Source organism: Corapipo altera, unplaced genomic scaffold, assembly GCF_003945725.1.
Source record: "Corapipo altera isolate COAL_440 unplaced genomic scaffold, ASM394572v1 77b, whole genome shotgun sequence".
NCBI lineage: Eukaryota > Metazoa > Chordata > Aves > Passeriformes > Pipridae > Corapipo > Corapipo altera.
This window is the reverse complement of record NW_020884933.1, coordinates 1131099-1147960: the sequence shown is the minus strand read 5'-3', so window position 1 is coordinate 1147960 and position 16862 is coordinate 1131099. Positions and strand designations below refer to the sequence as shown.

General features: G+C 45.0%; 2 protein-coding genes across 8 annotated transcripts in view; one reads left to right on the top strand and one right to left on the bottom strand.

Annotated features, from left to right (window-relative positions):
• The first annotated feature begins 138 nt into the window (after window positions 1-138).
• On the top strand, window positions 139-6720 carry DDX20 (DEAD-box helicase 20). Of its 3 annotated transcripts, none has more exons than XM_027659832.1 (12): window positions 139-359; window positions 445-539; window positions 687-855; window positions 1562-1676; window positions 1759-1901; window positions 2359-2497; window positions 2695-2753; window positions 3442-3524; window positions 4371-4476; window positions 4564-4665; window positions 5309-5982; window positions 6034-6720. In XM_027659832.1, the coding sequence occupies exons 1-12, from the start codon at window positions 158-160 to the stop codon at window positions 6502-6504; spliced, it is 2358 nt and encodes a 785-aa protein (XP_027515633.1). In that variant the 5' UTR covers window positions 139-157; the 3' UTR covers window positions 6505-6720. The 3 variants fall into 3 exon arrangements, with proteins under 3 accessions (XP_027515633.1, XP_027515634.1, XP_027515632.1); XM_027659833.1 differs by having other exon boundaries at window positions 5309-6023; window positions 6075-6720; XM_027659831.1 differs by having other exon boundaries at window positions 140-359; window positions 5309-6720.
• Window positions 6721-8633: 1913 nt separating this feature from the next.
• KCND3 (potassium voltage-gated channel subfamily D member 3) overlaps window positions 8634-16862 on the bottom strand; it is a 139495-nt gene continuing 131266 nt past the window's right edge. For all 5 annotated transcript variants that reach the window (XM_027659693.1, XM_027659691.1, XM_027659696.1 and 2 more), the window contains one exon: window positions 8634-14712. In XM_027659693.1, the coding sequence (XP_027515494.1) occupies window positions 14508-14712 (205 nt within the window). In that variant the 3' untranslated portion in view covers window positions 8634-14507. The remainder of the gene's footprint in view (window positions 14713-16862) is intronic.

Sequence of the window (16862 nt, the reverse complement as noted above, 5' to 3'; positions counted from 1 at the left end):
GAGGCGGCGCCGCCATTTCCCTCCCCCCGCCCTTCCCTTCGCGGAGCCCGCGCGCCGCGCGGCGCCCCCTGGCGGCGCTGGGCGGGGTATCGGGATGAAGCGCGGGATTTAGACACATCTCGCGATATTTCCCCCTCCGCCGTTTCCCCCCCCCAAGATGGCGGCGCCCACGGAGCCGCTGCCGCTGCCGCCGCCTCAGGGCCGGTTCCGCACCCGGGATGTGCTGGTGCCCGGCGGCCCCTCCGATTTCGGGTCTCTCCTGCTGTCCCCGCCGGTGCTGGCGGGGCTGGAGGCGGCCGGCTTCCTCCGGCCGTCGCCGGTGCAGCTGAAGGCCATCCCGCTGGGGCGCTGCGGGCTGGGTGAGCGGGCGGGCGGGCGCGGGGCTGAGGGGCACTCAGAGGCACCCCGGGGGCCTCCCATGACCTCTGTGGGGTCTCTTTGCAGATCTCATCGTTCAGGCCAAGTCTGGCACCGGCAAAACATGCGTGTTCGCCACCATCGCCCTGGACGCGGTGCTGCTGGAGAGCCCCGCCACGCAGGTGAGCCCCCGGTTCGCTTTGCAACAGAAAGTCCCTCTTTTTGGGGAGAAAAAGGGCGTTGAAGCCTTTGAGGCACAGCGGTTTAAATCGGGTGTTTGTTGTCAGAGCCACTCTGCGGCTCTCACGTTTAATCCTCGCCCCTCGCAGATCTTGGTCCTGGCGCCCACCAGGGAGATCGCGGTGCAGATCCACGCCGTCATCACGACTATCGCGATAAAAATGGAAGGCTTGGAATGCCACGTGTTCATCGGGGGGACCCCGCTGAACCAGGACAAGAGCAGGCTGAAGAAGTGCCACATCGCTGTTGGCTCCCCAGGTAGGGATGAGCTTTTTTGTGATTCAGGTCCTGTGTGGTCCTTCACAGGACACAACTGGAGCTCTTGATACCTGGGTGAGGGTTTTATTTTTTTTGTTGTTATTAATAGTGCACAGCCTCAAAAGGCTGTGCCAGAGGCATTGAGACCAGCTCCTTTCAGTGAGAAGTTATTTTTAATAAGAGGTTTGGCAGGCTGAAAGTTGCAGCCCGGAGAAGAGAAGGTGGTGTGGAGACCTCCCAGCACCTTCCAGGGTCTGAAGGGGCTCCAAGGAAACTGGAGAGGGGACCCTGCACCAGGAACTGCAGTGACAGGGCAAGGACTAGTGGGTTCAAACTGAAGGACTGGAAATTTAGGTTGGATGTTAGGAAGAAATCCTTCCCTGTGAGGGTGAGGAGGCCCTGGCACAGGTTGCCCAGAGAAGCTGTGGCTGCTCCATCCCTGGGAGTGTCCAAGGCCAGGTTGGACAAGGCTTGGAGCAACTTGGGCTAGTGGAAGGTGTCCCTTCCCATGGCAGGGGTTGGAACTGGGTGATCTTTAAGGTCCTTCCCATCCCAAACCATTTTATTTTATGTCTCTGTGATTATCCCAAATACGCCCTTTTTTAAGTCTTACTAAAATAAGTAAAAAAACCCATTAAAAGCTCATCATTAGAACCTTTCAGTTCATAATTTCTGAAGTTCTTTTTCCTCTTTTCCTCCTGTGCAGGTCGAATCAAACAGCTCATAGAGCTGGACTACCTGAACACAGCCAGTATCAGGCTCTTCATCCTGGATGAGGCAGACAAGCTTCTGGAGGAAGGCAGCTTCCAGGAGCAAATCAAGTAGGAAAACCCACTCATCTCGTGCATTTCTCAGTAGATTAGATGCATTTTTGTTAATCATTCCCACTTTTATGTCTCCCAGCTGGATTTACTCCTCACTCCCAGCCAATAAGCAGATGTTGGCTGTGTCAGCAACTTACCCCGAGTCCTTGGCTCGTGCTCTGACCAGGTACATGAGGGAGCCAACCTTTGTGAGGCTGAACCCCACTGATCCAAGCCTCCTTGGTGAGTAAACATCCCATTATAGTGATATTGTTGCCAACAGATTAGGAGGAATATACTAAAACCAAAATATGTACCTTTAAAAATCATGATTTTTCATAATTTCACTCCACACCTGAGTTGTGTATATAAAATATTGATTCCCAGTGAACCTTCTAGTAGAAGGTGTCCACTAGACCATGGAATGAGATGGTCATTAAAGTCCTTTCCCACCCAAACCATCCTGTGATTCTGTGTATTTAAAGCATCAGTGACAAATATATCTCTGTGGGGTTTTTTTATCCATTCAAAAAAATATTTCAGCTTTTTAAGAAAAACCTCTCTCCTGGAGGTTCTTATTTGGCCACATGTGTGTGTTTGAATTGGAATTTTTTCCTTTGCCTGCAGTGACACAGTTGACATAGCACTGTACATGTTTTTCTGGCAACCCTTGATCTGTTCTTTTGGTTTCTTTCCTCAGGGCTGAAGCAGTACTACAAAATTGTGAATTCCCATCCACTTCCACACAAAACATTTGAGGAAAAAACCCAGCACCTGCAGGAATTGTTCAGCAAGATTCCATTCAATCAAGCCTTAGTCTTCTCAAATTTGCACAGCAGGTGATAAATTTGAAATAAAATCTGTAAAAAGCAGTGGTTGTAATGTCCGGTCAGGGATAAATTTATGGATAAATTTATGGATATGGAGAAGTTTATGAGACCTGTAAGGTCTCAGAGCACTCTGCAAATTTCAGATCTGAAATACAGCCTGAGGAATGCAGTTTTATTCCCAGTTTTCCTTGTCTGTGTTCCATCAGGGCTCAACATCTGGCTGAAATCCTGACATCCAGAGGCTTCCCTGCTGAGTGCATTTCAGGTGAGTCCATTCACAACTTCTAATGAACTTATTTTGTTCTATTCTATTGAAATTGTGCATAAATATAACCTAAAATAGCAAAATTAATTTTAAATCTTGGTTTGCACTGCTTCTGATTAAATAACTGAGAATAGCATTTGAATCTTCCTAAGCCTCTTGAGACTTAATCAGTGTAAAAATCAATTAATATTTAACTTTCCTGTTTTCACATTTGTTGGAGAGTCATTTTTATGAATGTGTTTGCTTGTTTGCAAAGAGAAAGGACTCACATTTGCAGGTTGAACCTGGGATTCTTTGGGATGCAGGTGTTGAATTTAAATCTTTATTTCAGTTCTCTATAAAAGCTGAAAGCTGGCAGCTGCTGCTTATTAGAAACCTTGAATTTTTACTTCAGCTTCCATGGCTTAGGTGTTTAAAATCCATCTAAAATCAGTGCTGTTTAAGTGGGTTAAGCATCTGCATAATTGGCTCCTATTGAAAATCAATAGAATTATTTTTGTAATGAATTACCTTATTTTTCAAGTTTTCTTTGTTTCTTGTTTACTCATTTAAAACTGATATTTGAAGAGGTTTTTCCTTAACCTTGTTTTTGATCTCATCCACAAGTTTTACAAACCAGTGTTTTTTTGATTTTTGAGGGGCATAAAGCTGCAAGAATGTACTTTATTTCTAATTTTTATCTTTCCAGGCAACATGAATCAAAACCAACGACTCGATGCTATGGCCAAATTAAAGCAATTCCACTGTCGAGTGCTGATCTCCACAGACTTGGTGAGTTTTTACTGCTTTTGAACAAGCTTTGGACAGGTTTTATTTCAGATTTACTGCCTGCTGTGCAAATGGTGCAGCATGCAGGAGTATTGCACATAAAGTTATTCAGAGAATTAGATTTGACTTGGAATTGAACATAAATGTGCTGATCAAGCACAGTGAGACTGTGTGACTTATTTTCACTGGGAACTTAAAAATTGCCTCCTATTCCTCATCTGGTTGGGATGAGATGATCTTTAGGATCTCATCCAACAAAAAACAGTCTGTGATTTGGTTCATAAATTAATTTATCTGATGCTTTAAAGTTCAAGGGACTTTAGAATTGTTTCCTTTGCATGGGAGCTGTGGGAAGGAATAATTTATTTCTCTAGTACCACAGTGACATTGCAAACAGCTGATCAGAGCAGTGGTTGTGTTTGGGACACTCTCAGCTTCTCATTGTTGAGGAATTTTTCTTCTTTGGTTGATGGTTTGAGGTGCTGCCATGAGAAGATGTCTCTGTGTTGTCAGGTTGGACTTTTTGATGATGGGGGGTGGAAAATAATCCTGGCTTGTGTTTGATAGGTGGAAGGGAGAAGAAAAATGATTCCTAGTTTTCATGTCCCAAAGCAACATGCCTGTTTTACCTGGAATGCTGTAAAATGGTTGGAAAATTGTAGGTGCTTCATGGTGTGTTAGAACAATTCAAAGTTCTCATCTGAGTTGGTGGGAGTAACTCCAGGGAGGTTGGACCAGGTGGTTCCACTGTGGTCCCTTCCAGCCTCACCCTGTGATCCTGTGTTTATTTAAAGCTCTGTTCAGCACATTCACTTCTCACCCTCCTTCTCTCCTTGCCATTTTTTCCAGACATCCCGTGGAATTGATGCTGAGAAGGTGAACCTGGTTGTCAACCTGGATGTCCCTGTGGACTGGGAGACCTACATGCATCGGATTGGCAGGGCTGGGCGCTTTGGTGAGAGCCAAATCCCTGGATTTGTGGAGCTTTCCCTTGCTTTCCTTGCTCTGCTTGGTGATTAATGAATTCTTTTGTGTGTCACAGGCACTCTGGGTTTGTCTGTGACCTACTGCTGCCGTGGGGAGGAGGAGAACACGATGATGAAAATCGCTCAGAAGTGTAATCTGCAGCTCCTTCCTCTGCCAGGTGTGCTCTGGGCTTGGGATGCAGCTGGGATTTGGTTGTTTTGTGCTATTCAGAGCTTCAGACAAGTCCCCAGGGAGCTGAGATGTGGCTTCTCTGCTGGAGCTGCATTACTTTTAGGCCAGGTTTGTCATACTCTCTGCTGATGACTCCTTGTGGAGCTGCTGCAGTTGTGTGGAGCAGTAAAAATGGACTGAGTGCTCAGGGAGAGCAACTCTGCATCCAGCTGTGCTTAAGCAAACACATAACCACCTGGATTTCCAGAAATCTGGTATTAAACCTTGCTCAAGTGTGAAGATACAGCAGTGCAAGGAAGGAGTAATTAAAACAGCAGATTTGCTTGCCTTGCTTTGCCAGAAGCTGTTCTGCTGAAAGGGAGGATTTGCCTTCTTGTCTAAGTTCAAAATAAGTGAAAAATAGATGACAAGGAATGCAGTGCTGTTTGTCCTCATCAGCCTCATGATGCCTTCCATGAAGGAAATGTTCTGGCTCCTTGAGCTCTTCCAAGAATTGAAGGAGTTGGTTTGTAGCCATAATTTAATATTTTACCATGCAATTTTGCAGAGCTTTGTTTGGGTACTCATTTGAGTTCTAGGGGGAAGGATGGACTTAAAATTAATTGCCTGCTTGTTTCCCTTCTGTGCAGAGCCAATACCTCCTGGAATGATGGATCAGTTTGAAGATGGGGAGGTGGAAGTTAAACCTGCTGTGCTTCCAGGACCTTTGGTGAATTGTGACACTGTGTGTCTTAAACCAGAGGAACCAGTGCTGCAGCCTGTCCAGAATGGTTTTCCAGAGGCACCTCAGCCTCTCTCCAATCTTCCAAGGGATAATTCTGCTGCAGAAAGGCCAAAAAAGTCTCAGAAACAAAAGCAGATAAAAAAGTGCACAAAGCCTGCAAATAAAACCAGTAGAACTCCCCGAACTTCCAGTTGTCACACAGAACAGAGGAATCAAGTGAAAACTGTCTCCAGGACAGATGGACATCACAACACTCAGGCTCCTGATGAGGAGGCCTTAAAAAAAAACCTTCCCAAAATTCCATGCTTGTCTTCCTTCAAAAACCATCTCAACAATCCCTGGAGCTTCTCAGATTTTGTTGAGGACTATGAGTATTTCATGAAAGAAGGGTCTGAGAGACAGGTGGAAATTTTAAGGAGCTATTCAGGCCCAGGAGAGCAACGTGAGCTCCCCAGGAATGGGGATGTGGAGTGGGAAGAGATGGGACATCACACAGAGACAGCAGCAAACCGTGACATTTCTGGTGACAGTGATGGTTCAGACACTTCCAGGGATTCCTTTAGTAGTAGGGAGGATAATTCAGGCTTTGAAGCATTTTCCAGGGCTTCCTCTAATGGCAGGGAGAACAACTCATGCCTTGAAGCATTTTCCAGGGCTTCCTCTAACAGTAGGGAGAACAACTCATGCTTTGAAGGATTTTCAGACACACAGGAGAGAAATGCTGTCCCCAAAAGGCATCAGGGTCGTTCAGGCTTCTGTCCTACACCAGAGAAACCTCAGGAGCCATCCCAGGTCCCAAAGCAAAAGGAAGTGAAAAAGAAAGTTCTGAAACAAAATGCTAAACAAAAGAAGAGCCACAACCATCAATTCTCGAGTTCTTCCCCGAGGAAAACTGAAGAGGACTGGACCTGCAGCTCCTGGGATGATGCTCCATCTGAGGACTGGAGTTATGAGGACTATTGGAAATGTTATAATGAAGCTTGGCAGAGCTACTATGCAGCAGTGTCTCACTACAGGGAGAGTTACAGGCAGTTCAGCTGGATGAGGGCCTACCACGTCAACTCTGTGTATCTGCAGGAGCTCCTGAAAAGTGGGGATTGATGCCCTGATCCTGCTGATTGGGACCAGCAGTGGACATGATCCATGAAAACTGTGCTGGTCTGAAGGACATTGACAGACAGACATTGTTGGGGATTGAAGAAAAATGTTGTCTTTTTGTAAGCAGCTGCGTTTTGATAAATGTTTTACACGAGTTCAGTGACGGTGTTGCAAGTTGGTAATAAAAGGAAAAGAAAGGCAGTTGGATGCTCTGTTGGAATCTTTACAATCCAAAGTAAACAAAGGATGATCAAAGGCAGCCATGTACATTTAAGAAATGTCACTAAGGAGAAAACACAAACTAATCCCAGTTGTGTTTCATGGAGTCCCAGAATGGTTTGGGTTGGAAGGGACCTTAAAGCTCATCTTATTCCAACCCCTGCTGTGGGCAGGGACACCTTCCACTAGCCCAGGTTGCTCTGACCTGGCCTTGGACACTTCCAGGGATCCAGGGGCAGCCACAGCTTCTCTGGGCAACCTGTGCCAGGGCCTCCCCACCCTCTTGCTTGACTTGTCTTCCCTGTGATTTTGGGTGAAGAGGAATTCCCTGTAACTCCATAGCCTGTTTATAGTTGGTGATCATTCCACGTTCCATAATTCTCTGGGTAAACACCAGGCACTGATTATATCCTGGTTAAGTGAGGGAGTGAACATGCATCTCAATGCCTGTATTGCTAATTTAATTCCAGTTAATTACCACTGTATAAATAACATTCTAAAGCAAGGTGTGCAGCCCAAGGATGGTTTAATTATGGAGAGAACATGCAGCAATCGTAATTGTTCTGTCCCTCTGGGTGCAACAATATCAAACTTGCCACACTTACAGGAAAGCTTTAATTAGAACTGAAATTACCTATTAGTACTAAAACTAATTGATGTTTCCTGTTTGGCTTGCAGTGCCTTGTATGGAGCTGTCCTGAAGCAGGAAAAGATGGGAATGCTGGCTGGCTTAAGGTGCTGACCCTGGGCTGACTCTGCACTGATTTTGAAACTTCATCTTTTAGCTTTTAGTATATTTGGGATCATTAGACATTTTTTTCAGCAACTTCCCTTGATTTCTCAGTGTTCCAATGTTCCCCAGAGCACCTACAGTCTGCTTTTGGTTGTTTTCCTTGTGCAGACTTTAGGCTGGAATTTTCTTAGCAGTGCATCCTACCTATGAACTGCCCTTCCCAGGAGACTTGCTGCTTTAATTTGGTGCTCTGGGGGTCTCCAGGGGTGTTGGGTTGCTCACCTTCAGCCACTCTTATTTTTAGAAACACAGTTTTCCCTCAGCTCACACAAACCTGAGTGTTTCTGTCACCCCTACAATGTGCAAATCCTGTGCTGTCCCTGGTCTTTCTGACCTTTTTTTGTGGAGTAGTGGGTCTAAACCTTAACCTGTGTGATCCAGACTCGTTTTTCAGCGTGCAGGAGGATTCTAACACTGATTTAGCTCAGGACTGGTGTGGGAATGTAGCCCAGGATGGGCTCTTGGGCTGTTCTGGGCTGGTGTGAGAGCATCTCACTGGGGCACTGAGGGCTCCTAGTGGGACTCAGCCTTTACTACAGGAGAGGAAAGTGTGTGTAAGCTGTTAGGAGTCACTTAATGAGAGTTTTTAATTTCTGCTTAAATAATTTTGTAGATTTTAAATGATGCTTCCAAGTGCTTTTTTTCTGGCAGCTCTCCTTGTTTTAGGATCAGCTTGTTTTGACCACATCTGCAACACAGAATGCAAGACTGGCCTAAACAGCTGAGGTTACCTTTGAAAAGAAAGGCATAATACATGCTCTTATTAATTATTAATAGATCTTGTTAGAAGTATTTTTCTTTCTCTACTTTTTTCCTGCCTTACTCCCTTTGCATCACAAATTACCCCAGGGAGGGGTTTCACCTCGATTTTGTTTGCAGAGTTTGATGATTTTGTCTCCAAGACGAATTTTTTGGCAACCCTAAACGTCCAAAAGGAGAGGTTTCACTTCAGTGTCTGCATTATTGCTCTCCTGTGACAGCTCAGTGTTTTCATTAAATAAGAGCTATTAGTGTTTAAATGCAACTTGACTCAGTTAAACACCCAAAGTTCTCCGAAAGAACCTCCCAGGATTTGGTTTGTATTTGTTTTTCAGAAGAAATCTCCAGCATCATGTTGGTATTTGTGGCACATACTCTGTTTAATCCGGATTGGATACATCAGGTACAGCAGTGGCACAAGACTCAATACTGTAAATGATATACAAGTTTCAACATATGCACTACAATTCCAAAAGAAGACAACAGGAAACTTGGTTTCTTCTAGAAAGTTGTTCTCAAATGAAGCTACCTGCAGCTGTGTACAGTACAGTTCGGATCTGTCCTCTGTAAGCAAAGCCCACTCAGAGTATGAAAATAGAAAATAATAAAGGTTGAGAGCTTCTCAGAACATAAAACTCCTAAAGAAAACACCACTGGAATGCCAGACTGGTTTATCAAAAAGAGACCATCACACCAGTGTGGAGGATGCTCCACTGGCCCAGGGTGGGAGCTCCTGGTTGGAGTGGCACCAGAAGGGAGAGGAGCCCTCAGTGTGGGTGGTGCCTTCCCCCCCAGCCAGCTGAGAGTCCTGGACTAGCACTAATTGAACCCAAAAGGGAAAGGAACACGTGCACACGGATACACACAAAGGAACAGACCTGACTGAGAACACAGGAAGGGGTTTTTCACGAGCTCTTTGTCACCTGGTCTGTCTCCCGTTCCACCCGAAGCCTTCCCGGCACAGGTTTTGCTTCCCCAACACCAGCAGCAGTTCTGGGGCACTGGCTGCAGAATTCCCTGTGGCTGCAGAATTCCCTGTGGCTGCAGAATTCCCTGGGGCATTTTTTGGGGTGTCATGAATTGGGCTTCACTTATTGCAAGAGGAGGGGTTGGTTTCCCTACGGGTTGGATAATTGGCAGAGAGGTGAAATGACTTCTTCGGGGTCTCTCAGTGGTTCATCAGGACAACCAGGAGCAGAATTCCCAATGCTCAGTCTCCTGGCTCTGATCCTTGTGCTCCCTGCCTTCCCTTTGCTCTTACAGGATAAAATTCTTAAAGAGTTTATGGCAAGTGTGAAGACTAAAAATCTTTAGTGGCTTTAAAGCCACATATCTACTGCAGTTGGCTTAAAGTGTTGGAGAAAAAGAAGTGATTGAAAAGAAAATCAATCAAGATAGACTAGATGGGCAAATTATGTGGAAAATTCACCTAAATTCAAAAGCAGAATGAAGTTTTCAGTTCAAAGCTGCTGATATTCACAGCCATCCATGAGCCCTTTGTAACTCTGCATTAGTCCAACATGGAAAAACATGACAGGATCCAAGGGATGTTTCAGCACAGGAATGAAACATGATTTGTAATTTACTGAATTTTCTTTATAATGCACATAAGATACAACATGTTTGCAACCTCTTTACTTAAAGAAGCAAAATATTTGAAGAAACTTTGCTTTCTTTAGCTGTTATTAATCTGATTTTCGTGTAAGCTGCCTAAACTAGAAGGATAAATGCTGGGTTGCAGTTTATTATCAACAGTTTTAGGTTAAACAAGTGGCACTGATTAAATTTAGTCTTTCTGGCCAATTAAAGAAGGGTGTATTTTGAATTATCCATTAACTTTATTCCACACTGAGGCCATGTGTGTTACTTAGGTTATCTTTCCCCTGAAACTTCTAACAATGATAATTATTTAACGGGTAAAAGTGGTCTCTGGGAGAAGAACTTGCTGTAGAAAGTTTTATATTCCTCTTGTGGAAAGGAGAATCATTTAAATGGTGCAAGGGAGTACAAATGGCAGCAAGAGAGGAGAAAATAAGGAGAGAATTATGGCTGAACAGCTGGAGAAAAATCCTTGGCATTGAGGTCTGTCACTCTGGAAAAACTCCCCAGGGAAGTAGAGGAAGTCCTTGGAGAATTTTAAATCTAATTAAATCTAAAAGAGCAGTGCCATATATCACAGTGAAGGATCCTGTGCTAGCAGAGGAGAGATTAAATTTTATAATCCTTGAATTTTTGTGTGCCAAGATGTGTTATCTGTGGCCTCTTCTTTATGGGCATCCTTAAGATTTTTAAGGAAAATCAAAGCAAAAGGTGGATTTTGGATGGAGTAGATGGAAGTCAAAGCCTACATGTGAAAGGTATTTCTCATCATTCTCTGCCACTTGGCTGTGACTCCTGTTTGCAGCCCAATGCCAGGTGGGAAGAGAGAAAATCTATGAACAGAATGTGCTGAAAGTCCATGAAAATACTTTTTTTTCCTCCAAAAAAAATGTTGGAAAGGAAACAAAATGCTCAGAAAATTGGGTATTTTTGATATTGCTTTTTGTACAAAGAACCCATTTTATCTTCTCTTTTTTTTTTTCTCAAGAAACTTTTCCAAAACTATAAAAAGTAAGGAATTAGGGGAGGAGGAAAGGCTTGGACATGATCTGCCAGCACGCTCCTGGTGGACAGTCTGGCCAACGGGGTTGCTTTCTAGAACCTGCCTCTTTTCCTGGATGCTTCTCCTCTCAGAGGGAGCCCACGGCTGGAGAAGCCTCAGGAATGACCAGGATTGCTGGGGGAGGTGCTGGTTTTTGGATTGGGATCCATGGATGTGCCTGGCCCCGGGACAGGGAGGGCAATGCTGGTCAGACTGGGCAGCACTGGGACCACTGGAAAGAACAGTCCCCACCCTCCAGGCAAAGTCCTGGCTGAGGAATTTTTGGGATTGGCTTGGCCTTATCTCAGCAATGGTTTATAAGTTGCTATTTGAAGATTGTGAAGATCTCTGTGGTTTAGGGAGGCTGATTTCCCTCCCTTTATGGAGGGAAGAAGTGGCTGCAGTGCCATTCCCGGGCTCTGCTCTGCCAAGATTTTTCCTTTTTCCCTGTTTTCCTGCCAGGAATGCTCTGTTGCACCCTTCCAAGCACTGGTGGTGATGGATCCCTGTCTGTGCTCTTTCAGTGCTCTCCCCACGAGGATGGGGTTGTTTTTGGGCAGTGCAGGAGGGGTTTCAGAGCACATTTCCAAGCACTTTCAGAAGCATCACTAAAATTCTGGGGATAAAGGGAGCTATTGCCTCCATTAAAAATATTTTTAGCCCTGTTCCTCTGGGCTCAGACTCCCTTAATTTTGCCTGGTTTTATGCTCTGAGAGTCTGGCTGTGTGGGGCAGCACCTGCCCAGTTCATGGCAGAAGAGGCAAACCATGGATTTCTGAGCAAGGATAACAATTCCTCTTCCATGGAAGAGAGCAGAGGCTGTGGCTGCCTTGACAAGCTGAGCCCAAGCAGCCACCCAGAAACCCCTAGGGCTGGCTTTCCTCCTTACTTTTTATTTTTCCTCTTAAAAATGTTGAATTTTATATATATTTTTTCCCCAAAAAAGCCTGTTGATGGATAGCAATTAAAAGCACCAGGAGTGCTTTGGCTGAGGGCTGCTACAGTTGCTATTTACAAAGAGATGGGTGCAGAGAGGTGACAAATCCATGATAAATCGGGAATAAGGAAGGCAGCACCAAGAATCCATGTTGAATCCCTGATTCTCTGTGATTTTTTCATTCCTGTGCCCTGTCAGCACATCTCACCCTCGCTCTGTGCCAACATAAATGAGGATACAAGGTGGGAGGTTGGTGGAGAGCAAGGCCTCTGATCTACAAGGGTGAGGGTGCAGATGATGACAGTTAATGGAATTAAAGCAAAGATTAAATTAAAACACTGAGAAAAAAACTCAATAATGGTAAGATTAACTGTAGTACAACCTCCTACAGGAAGCAGCAAAAGGCAAGAGCATTTTAATCATTAAAAACAGGGCTAAACATAGTTTTTGGGGAACATATTGCAGCACTGGGATAAATGAGTAGAAGCTGATGCAGCTACTGGAGGCTTAGCCATAATTCTAGTATTCCTGGGATGTTGTAGGATTCTAAGGAGGGCATTGGGTTAATGCATCAGCCATCAAGTCCACTCTATAGAAAAGCAGCAGTGCTACCAAAGCAGGTTGTCAGCTCCTATGTGTGAGTCAGCCTGCAGGTCTATGAATTATCTATACATGTGTGTGTGTCTGGGGTTATTTATATGCAGATGGATATGTGGCTGTAAATATTACACCAGGACAGGTCGGGGCAGATGTTAAAAAGAAGGTCATCCCTTTGCTGGATCAGCCTCAGATGTGCTTTGAGTTGTTCTTTTAACCCTGGTGTTGGTGAAACCCCTGCTCAGAACAGGACACTTGTTGTCTTTCCTCGTTCTCTACAAACTGTTTGGGGGGTGGTGCCTCACCCTTCGTGGGGTCACTGAAGAGGTTTGGGCACGAGCACAGGGATCAAAGGAGTGGGAAGGTGGGTGATGATGCTCCTCACACCATGGATCTCCCCCTTGGAATGGGAGAAAAGAGTTGCTCACGTGGGGGGTAAAACCGGTTGTGTTTCAGGTCCCTGTGTTTCCTCACAATAAGTCATTCCCAGAAGGATCTCAGGGGTAGGACTGGCCACAGCTTGGGCAGAAGGATGAACCACTTGGCAGTACCACCCAGTGCTCCTCAGTTTTTGGCTGGTTTAGAAGTCCAGGATTAGACTTTTCCCAAACTAAGGGTAGGGCTGTGAAAGGAAAATGCTGTCTCTGTAGCACAGGTTTTCAGGTGTTTTCCACACTCCAGTACTGCTCCCCCTTCTCATCAGATCCTGTGCTGAGCCTGGAGAACTAAAATTGCTCATCTATCCCCAAAATCAGTGCAACCCAGAAGCCACTGCTGAGACAACTGGAGCCCTAAGACTGTGAAAAAGCCAAATACCTCTCTGTCCATGCAAGATATTTGGCTCTGGGGTTAATTATTATCAAGTATAAATCCAGACATTATTTGGCTACTATTTACAGTGGGTTGTACGTCCAGTGCTAGCAAAGAAATTTCTACATAGAACCCAAAAATTAAAAAGCATGGGCATACATTACAAGAAACCTCTGTTAGACTTATGAATGCTTGATGCAGTTGAGTTCAGTGCTTTCATTCTTTGCCATTTGTGTGCACAGTATTAAAAAAGAATCCTACCTTTTTTTTTTTTTTCCTTTTTAAAAATACAGAACCGTAGTCTAGTCACACTCTTACAAGTAAGTGATAACAAAAATAGAAAGCAGATACCCATGTGGGACTAAAACTCTACTAAAGCCTGTCTTTTTTTTTTTTCCTTTTTTTTTTTTTGTTGGTTTTTTTTGTTTTGTCATTTAGTTTTTTTCTCCACAAATATGTTTTCACAGACAATAATTAGCAGACAAACACACTGTTTGCAATTGCACTGTATTGACTTAAAAGGCGGGTACAAAATTGTCTAAATAAAGAAATGCCATCCAGGGTGAGAGAGGGCTGTGTGTGTGTGCACATGTGTGTGTGCACATGTGTGTGCTGACACATGCTTGTGTTTCCCAATCCTGGGAACGTGCTCTGCCCTTTGGAATTCAGTGTTTTCCTGCTGCACACACTCACACACACACACACACAGAGAGGAATGGAGAGAGATCTCTGTGACAGGTGGCTTCTTTTTGCCTAAATCTTTTCCTATAAAAGAAAAAAAAAAAAAACAAACAAGAAATGTGAAATTTTGGTCGGTTTAAAGGTTCTTGCTCCATGAAGAAGAAACAAACGAACGAACAGAGAAAAAAAAAAATAATTCACAAAATCCATTGTTTTTTTTTTCACCTTTTCAGTCATTTCCTCGTGAATAAATATTATCCATTAAAAACCTTTAAAAAGGTGCTGCGATACACAGTGTTATATTCCCGTTTGCTTTATTGACTCTCTTTGTTGCCACGATGGTTCTTCCCCTCCAGGAGGGTTTTTTTGTGTTTTTTTTTCCTCCGACCACCCTCTTCCTCTCCCAGGAATCCTTCCTCAGTCCCTGTCCGAAGGAAGGTGCCTCCACCGCGGGTCCGGGGGACAGAACGTCGGGGTCGGTCCATCCAGGCACGAGTTTGCAGCACGAAAGGAGCGTCGGAGGTGGGGAGGGAGAGGGGGCCGCCGGACTTCCAGCCTCGGGAGACGTCTTACAAGGCGGAGACCTTGACGATGTTGGCCGTGCTGGGGGTGGGAATGTTCGTGGAGTGCCCGGGGCTGCCGGGGGTGGGTCTGCTCTCGCCCTCGGGGGTGAGGGCGGGCGGGGTGGGGATGCTGATGATGGCTGTGGTGATCTGGGCAGCTTTGCAGTTCGGTCTCAGCCCATCATCTGACTTCATGTTGAGGCTGGAACGACTAGAAAACAAATTTAAGTGCTTGGCTTGATTCGTTGGGGTTTTTTTTGTTGGTTGGTTGGTTGGTTTCCCCCCCCACCCCTCCCCGATAAGAAATATCCTGGAGGGGAGGTTTAGGTTGGTCTCTTCTCCCAGGCAACGATCAGCAAGACAAGAGGGCTGGGTCTCAAGTTGTGCCAGGGGAGGTTTAGGTTGGAGATTAGAAAGAATTTCTTTGCAGAGAGGGTGCTCAGCCATTGGAATGGGCTGCCCAGGGAAGTGGTGGATTCTCCATCCCTGGAGGTTTTTAAGCTGAGACTGGATGTGGCATCAGTGCCATGGGCTGGGAACCACAGCGGGGTTGGATCCAGGGTTGGACTTGATGATCTCAGAGGTCCCTTCCAACCCAGCTGATTCTGTGATTCTATGAAATATTCAGAAGACTCCACTGAAATGGTCCCTCCCCACCCCCTTCCTGCAAGAAACCCTTTATGTCTGCCCAGATGTCACTAAGCTTTGGTAATATTCCCCTTGGTTAAGACACAGCTTTTCACAGAGCAAATTGTTTGTTCTGTTTCCATTTCTTTCTTGCATAATTGTAGTTTATTTAAGAGGACATCTAAATACACTGTCCTGTGTACTGCATCTTTTCAGAGCACAGGTAGTTCTTTCTGAGGAAGATGTTGTCTTCCTTGCATTTCAAATACCTCTTTCAAATTCACTGTCCCTTGATCTTTTCTATTTTTTTTTAACTCCCTCTCTCTGCAGTAGTTTCAAGGATCTGGCAGCTGGGAGCATTCTTATTAGATCTGCATCAATTGCATCCTATAATTAATTACAGAGGGAAAATGATAGGTTGGTTTCTGTGCATCTGCACAGCTACAGGAGTCTGCTATTACCAGCCCAACATGTGCATTTTAAACACAAGGTCTGTCCTTTCAGGATGTAAAGCTCCCAGTTGGAAAGCTCTTGCTGTTGTTATCTCAGACTGACTCACCAAGAGGATGGGTTTTGATCTCTAAAGCATCCCAAGAACAGCAGAACCCTTTCTGTGCTCCTTGGATGCTTCAGGCACAAGCTGAGAGTGGGGCACTTTTAGGGCCTGGGTGGTTCTGCCAGTGTTAACCAGTACACCCAGTTAGTTGCATTCCACATGAAAAACACCTTAGAAGCTTTTTTTTTGTCTCTCTCTCTCCGTTTTTCCACAGTTTGGTAAGCAAGTGAAATAAACGTTGACATTTAAAATATCACAGGCATCTGATTTAGCACCCACTGAAACAGGCAGAATAGTTGACATTCCACGAAATTACTGCTTCAGGTGCTGGTTTAAAATATTGTCATATTGAAAGTGAAATAGCTGGAGACTTGTTTTGTGCTTATTCATTCATAATTCATGCTCTGAAATGCCCTTCTGGCACAAAGTAATCGCTTGCTGCCCTAAAGGCAGCTTTGTTTCAGTTCCTACATCCCTTTGATAGGAGTGGGGAGAAGAAGAATGGGAAGTTCAAAACCAGCTCTGGTGCACAAGAAACTTAATGGGCTGAGAGGGATTTAGAAAGTAATTTAATGTTTGCAAGAACGATACGGTGAATAAATGATTTTTTCCCAGCAAGTTATGCATAAAATGGAATTTTCAAAGTTTTCTGTTCAGGGACAATTCACCTGTGTCATTTATGGCTTTTTCGGTGGGGGCTGCTAAGACAGCACTGTGAAATTCCTCCTTATTTGTTTCCCAGTGATGCTTAAAGTTGCAATTTAGACTGTTGGACAATGAAAATCAGTGGAGTGAGTGTCCCTGGGGGCCACATCAGTGTGTGCAGCTCTCTAACAGCTTTTGCTGACAGGTACTATTAACCCATTGGGTTTGCCTGCTCCCAGGAAAGGGTTGGAAGTGCTGGGCCACCTGGGAGCTGGTCCTGGGCCAGCTTTGGTGAGTGTCTCACTGCTGGGAGCTGCTCCTGCCTGTGCCCTGAGACCTTCCTAGGGAGGTGACACTGGGAATTCATATTTCTACATCCAATCTACATCCAGAGAAGAATCACAGAATATCCTGAGCTGGAAAGGACCCAAAAGGATTGAGTTCAACTCCTGGCCCTGCACAGGACACCCCAAAATCCCACCCTGTCCCTGGGAGTGTTGTCCAAACACTCCCTGAGCTCTGGCAGCCTTGGG

What these genes read in the sequence shown, in the direction of transcription:
- DDX20 (XM_027659831.1), top strand. Translation starts at nt 158, where the DNA reads ATGGCGGCGCCCACGGAGCCGCTGCCGCTGCCGCCGCCTCAGGGCCGG. An exon ending in TGGAGAGCCCCGCCACGCAG is followed by an intron (nt 540 to 686) that starts GTGAGCCCCCGG and finishes CGCCCCTCGCAG; the next exon opens with ATCTTGGTCCTGGCGCCCAC. An exon ending in TGCTGATCTCCACAGACTTG is followed by an intron (nt 3,525 to 4,370) that starts GTGAGTTTTTAC and finishes CATTTTTTCCAG; the next exon opens with ACATCCCGTGGAATTGATGC.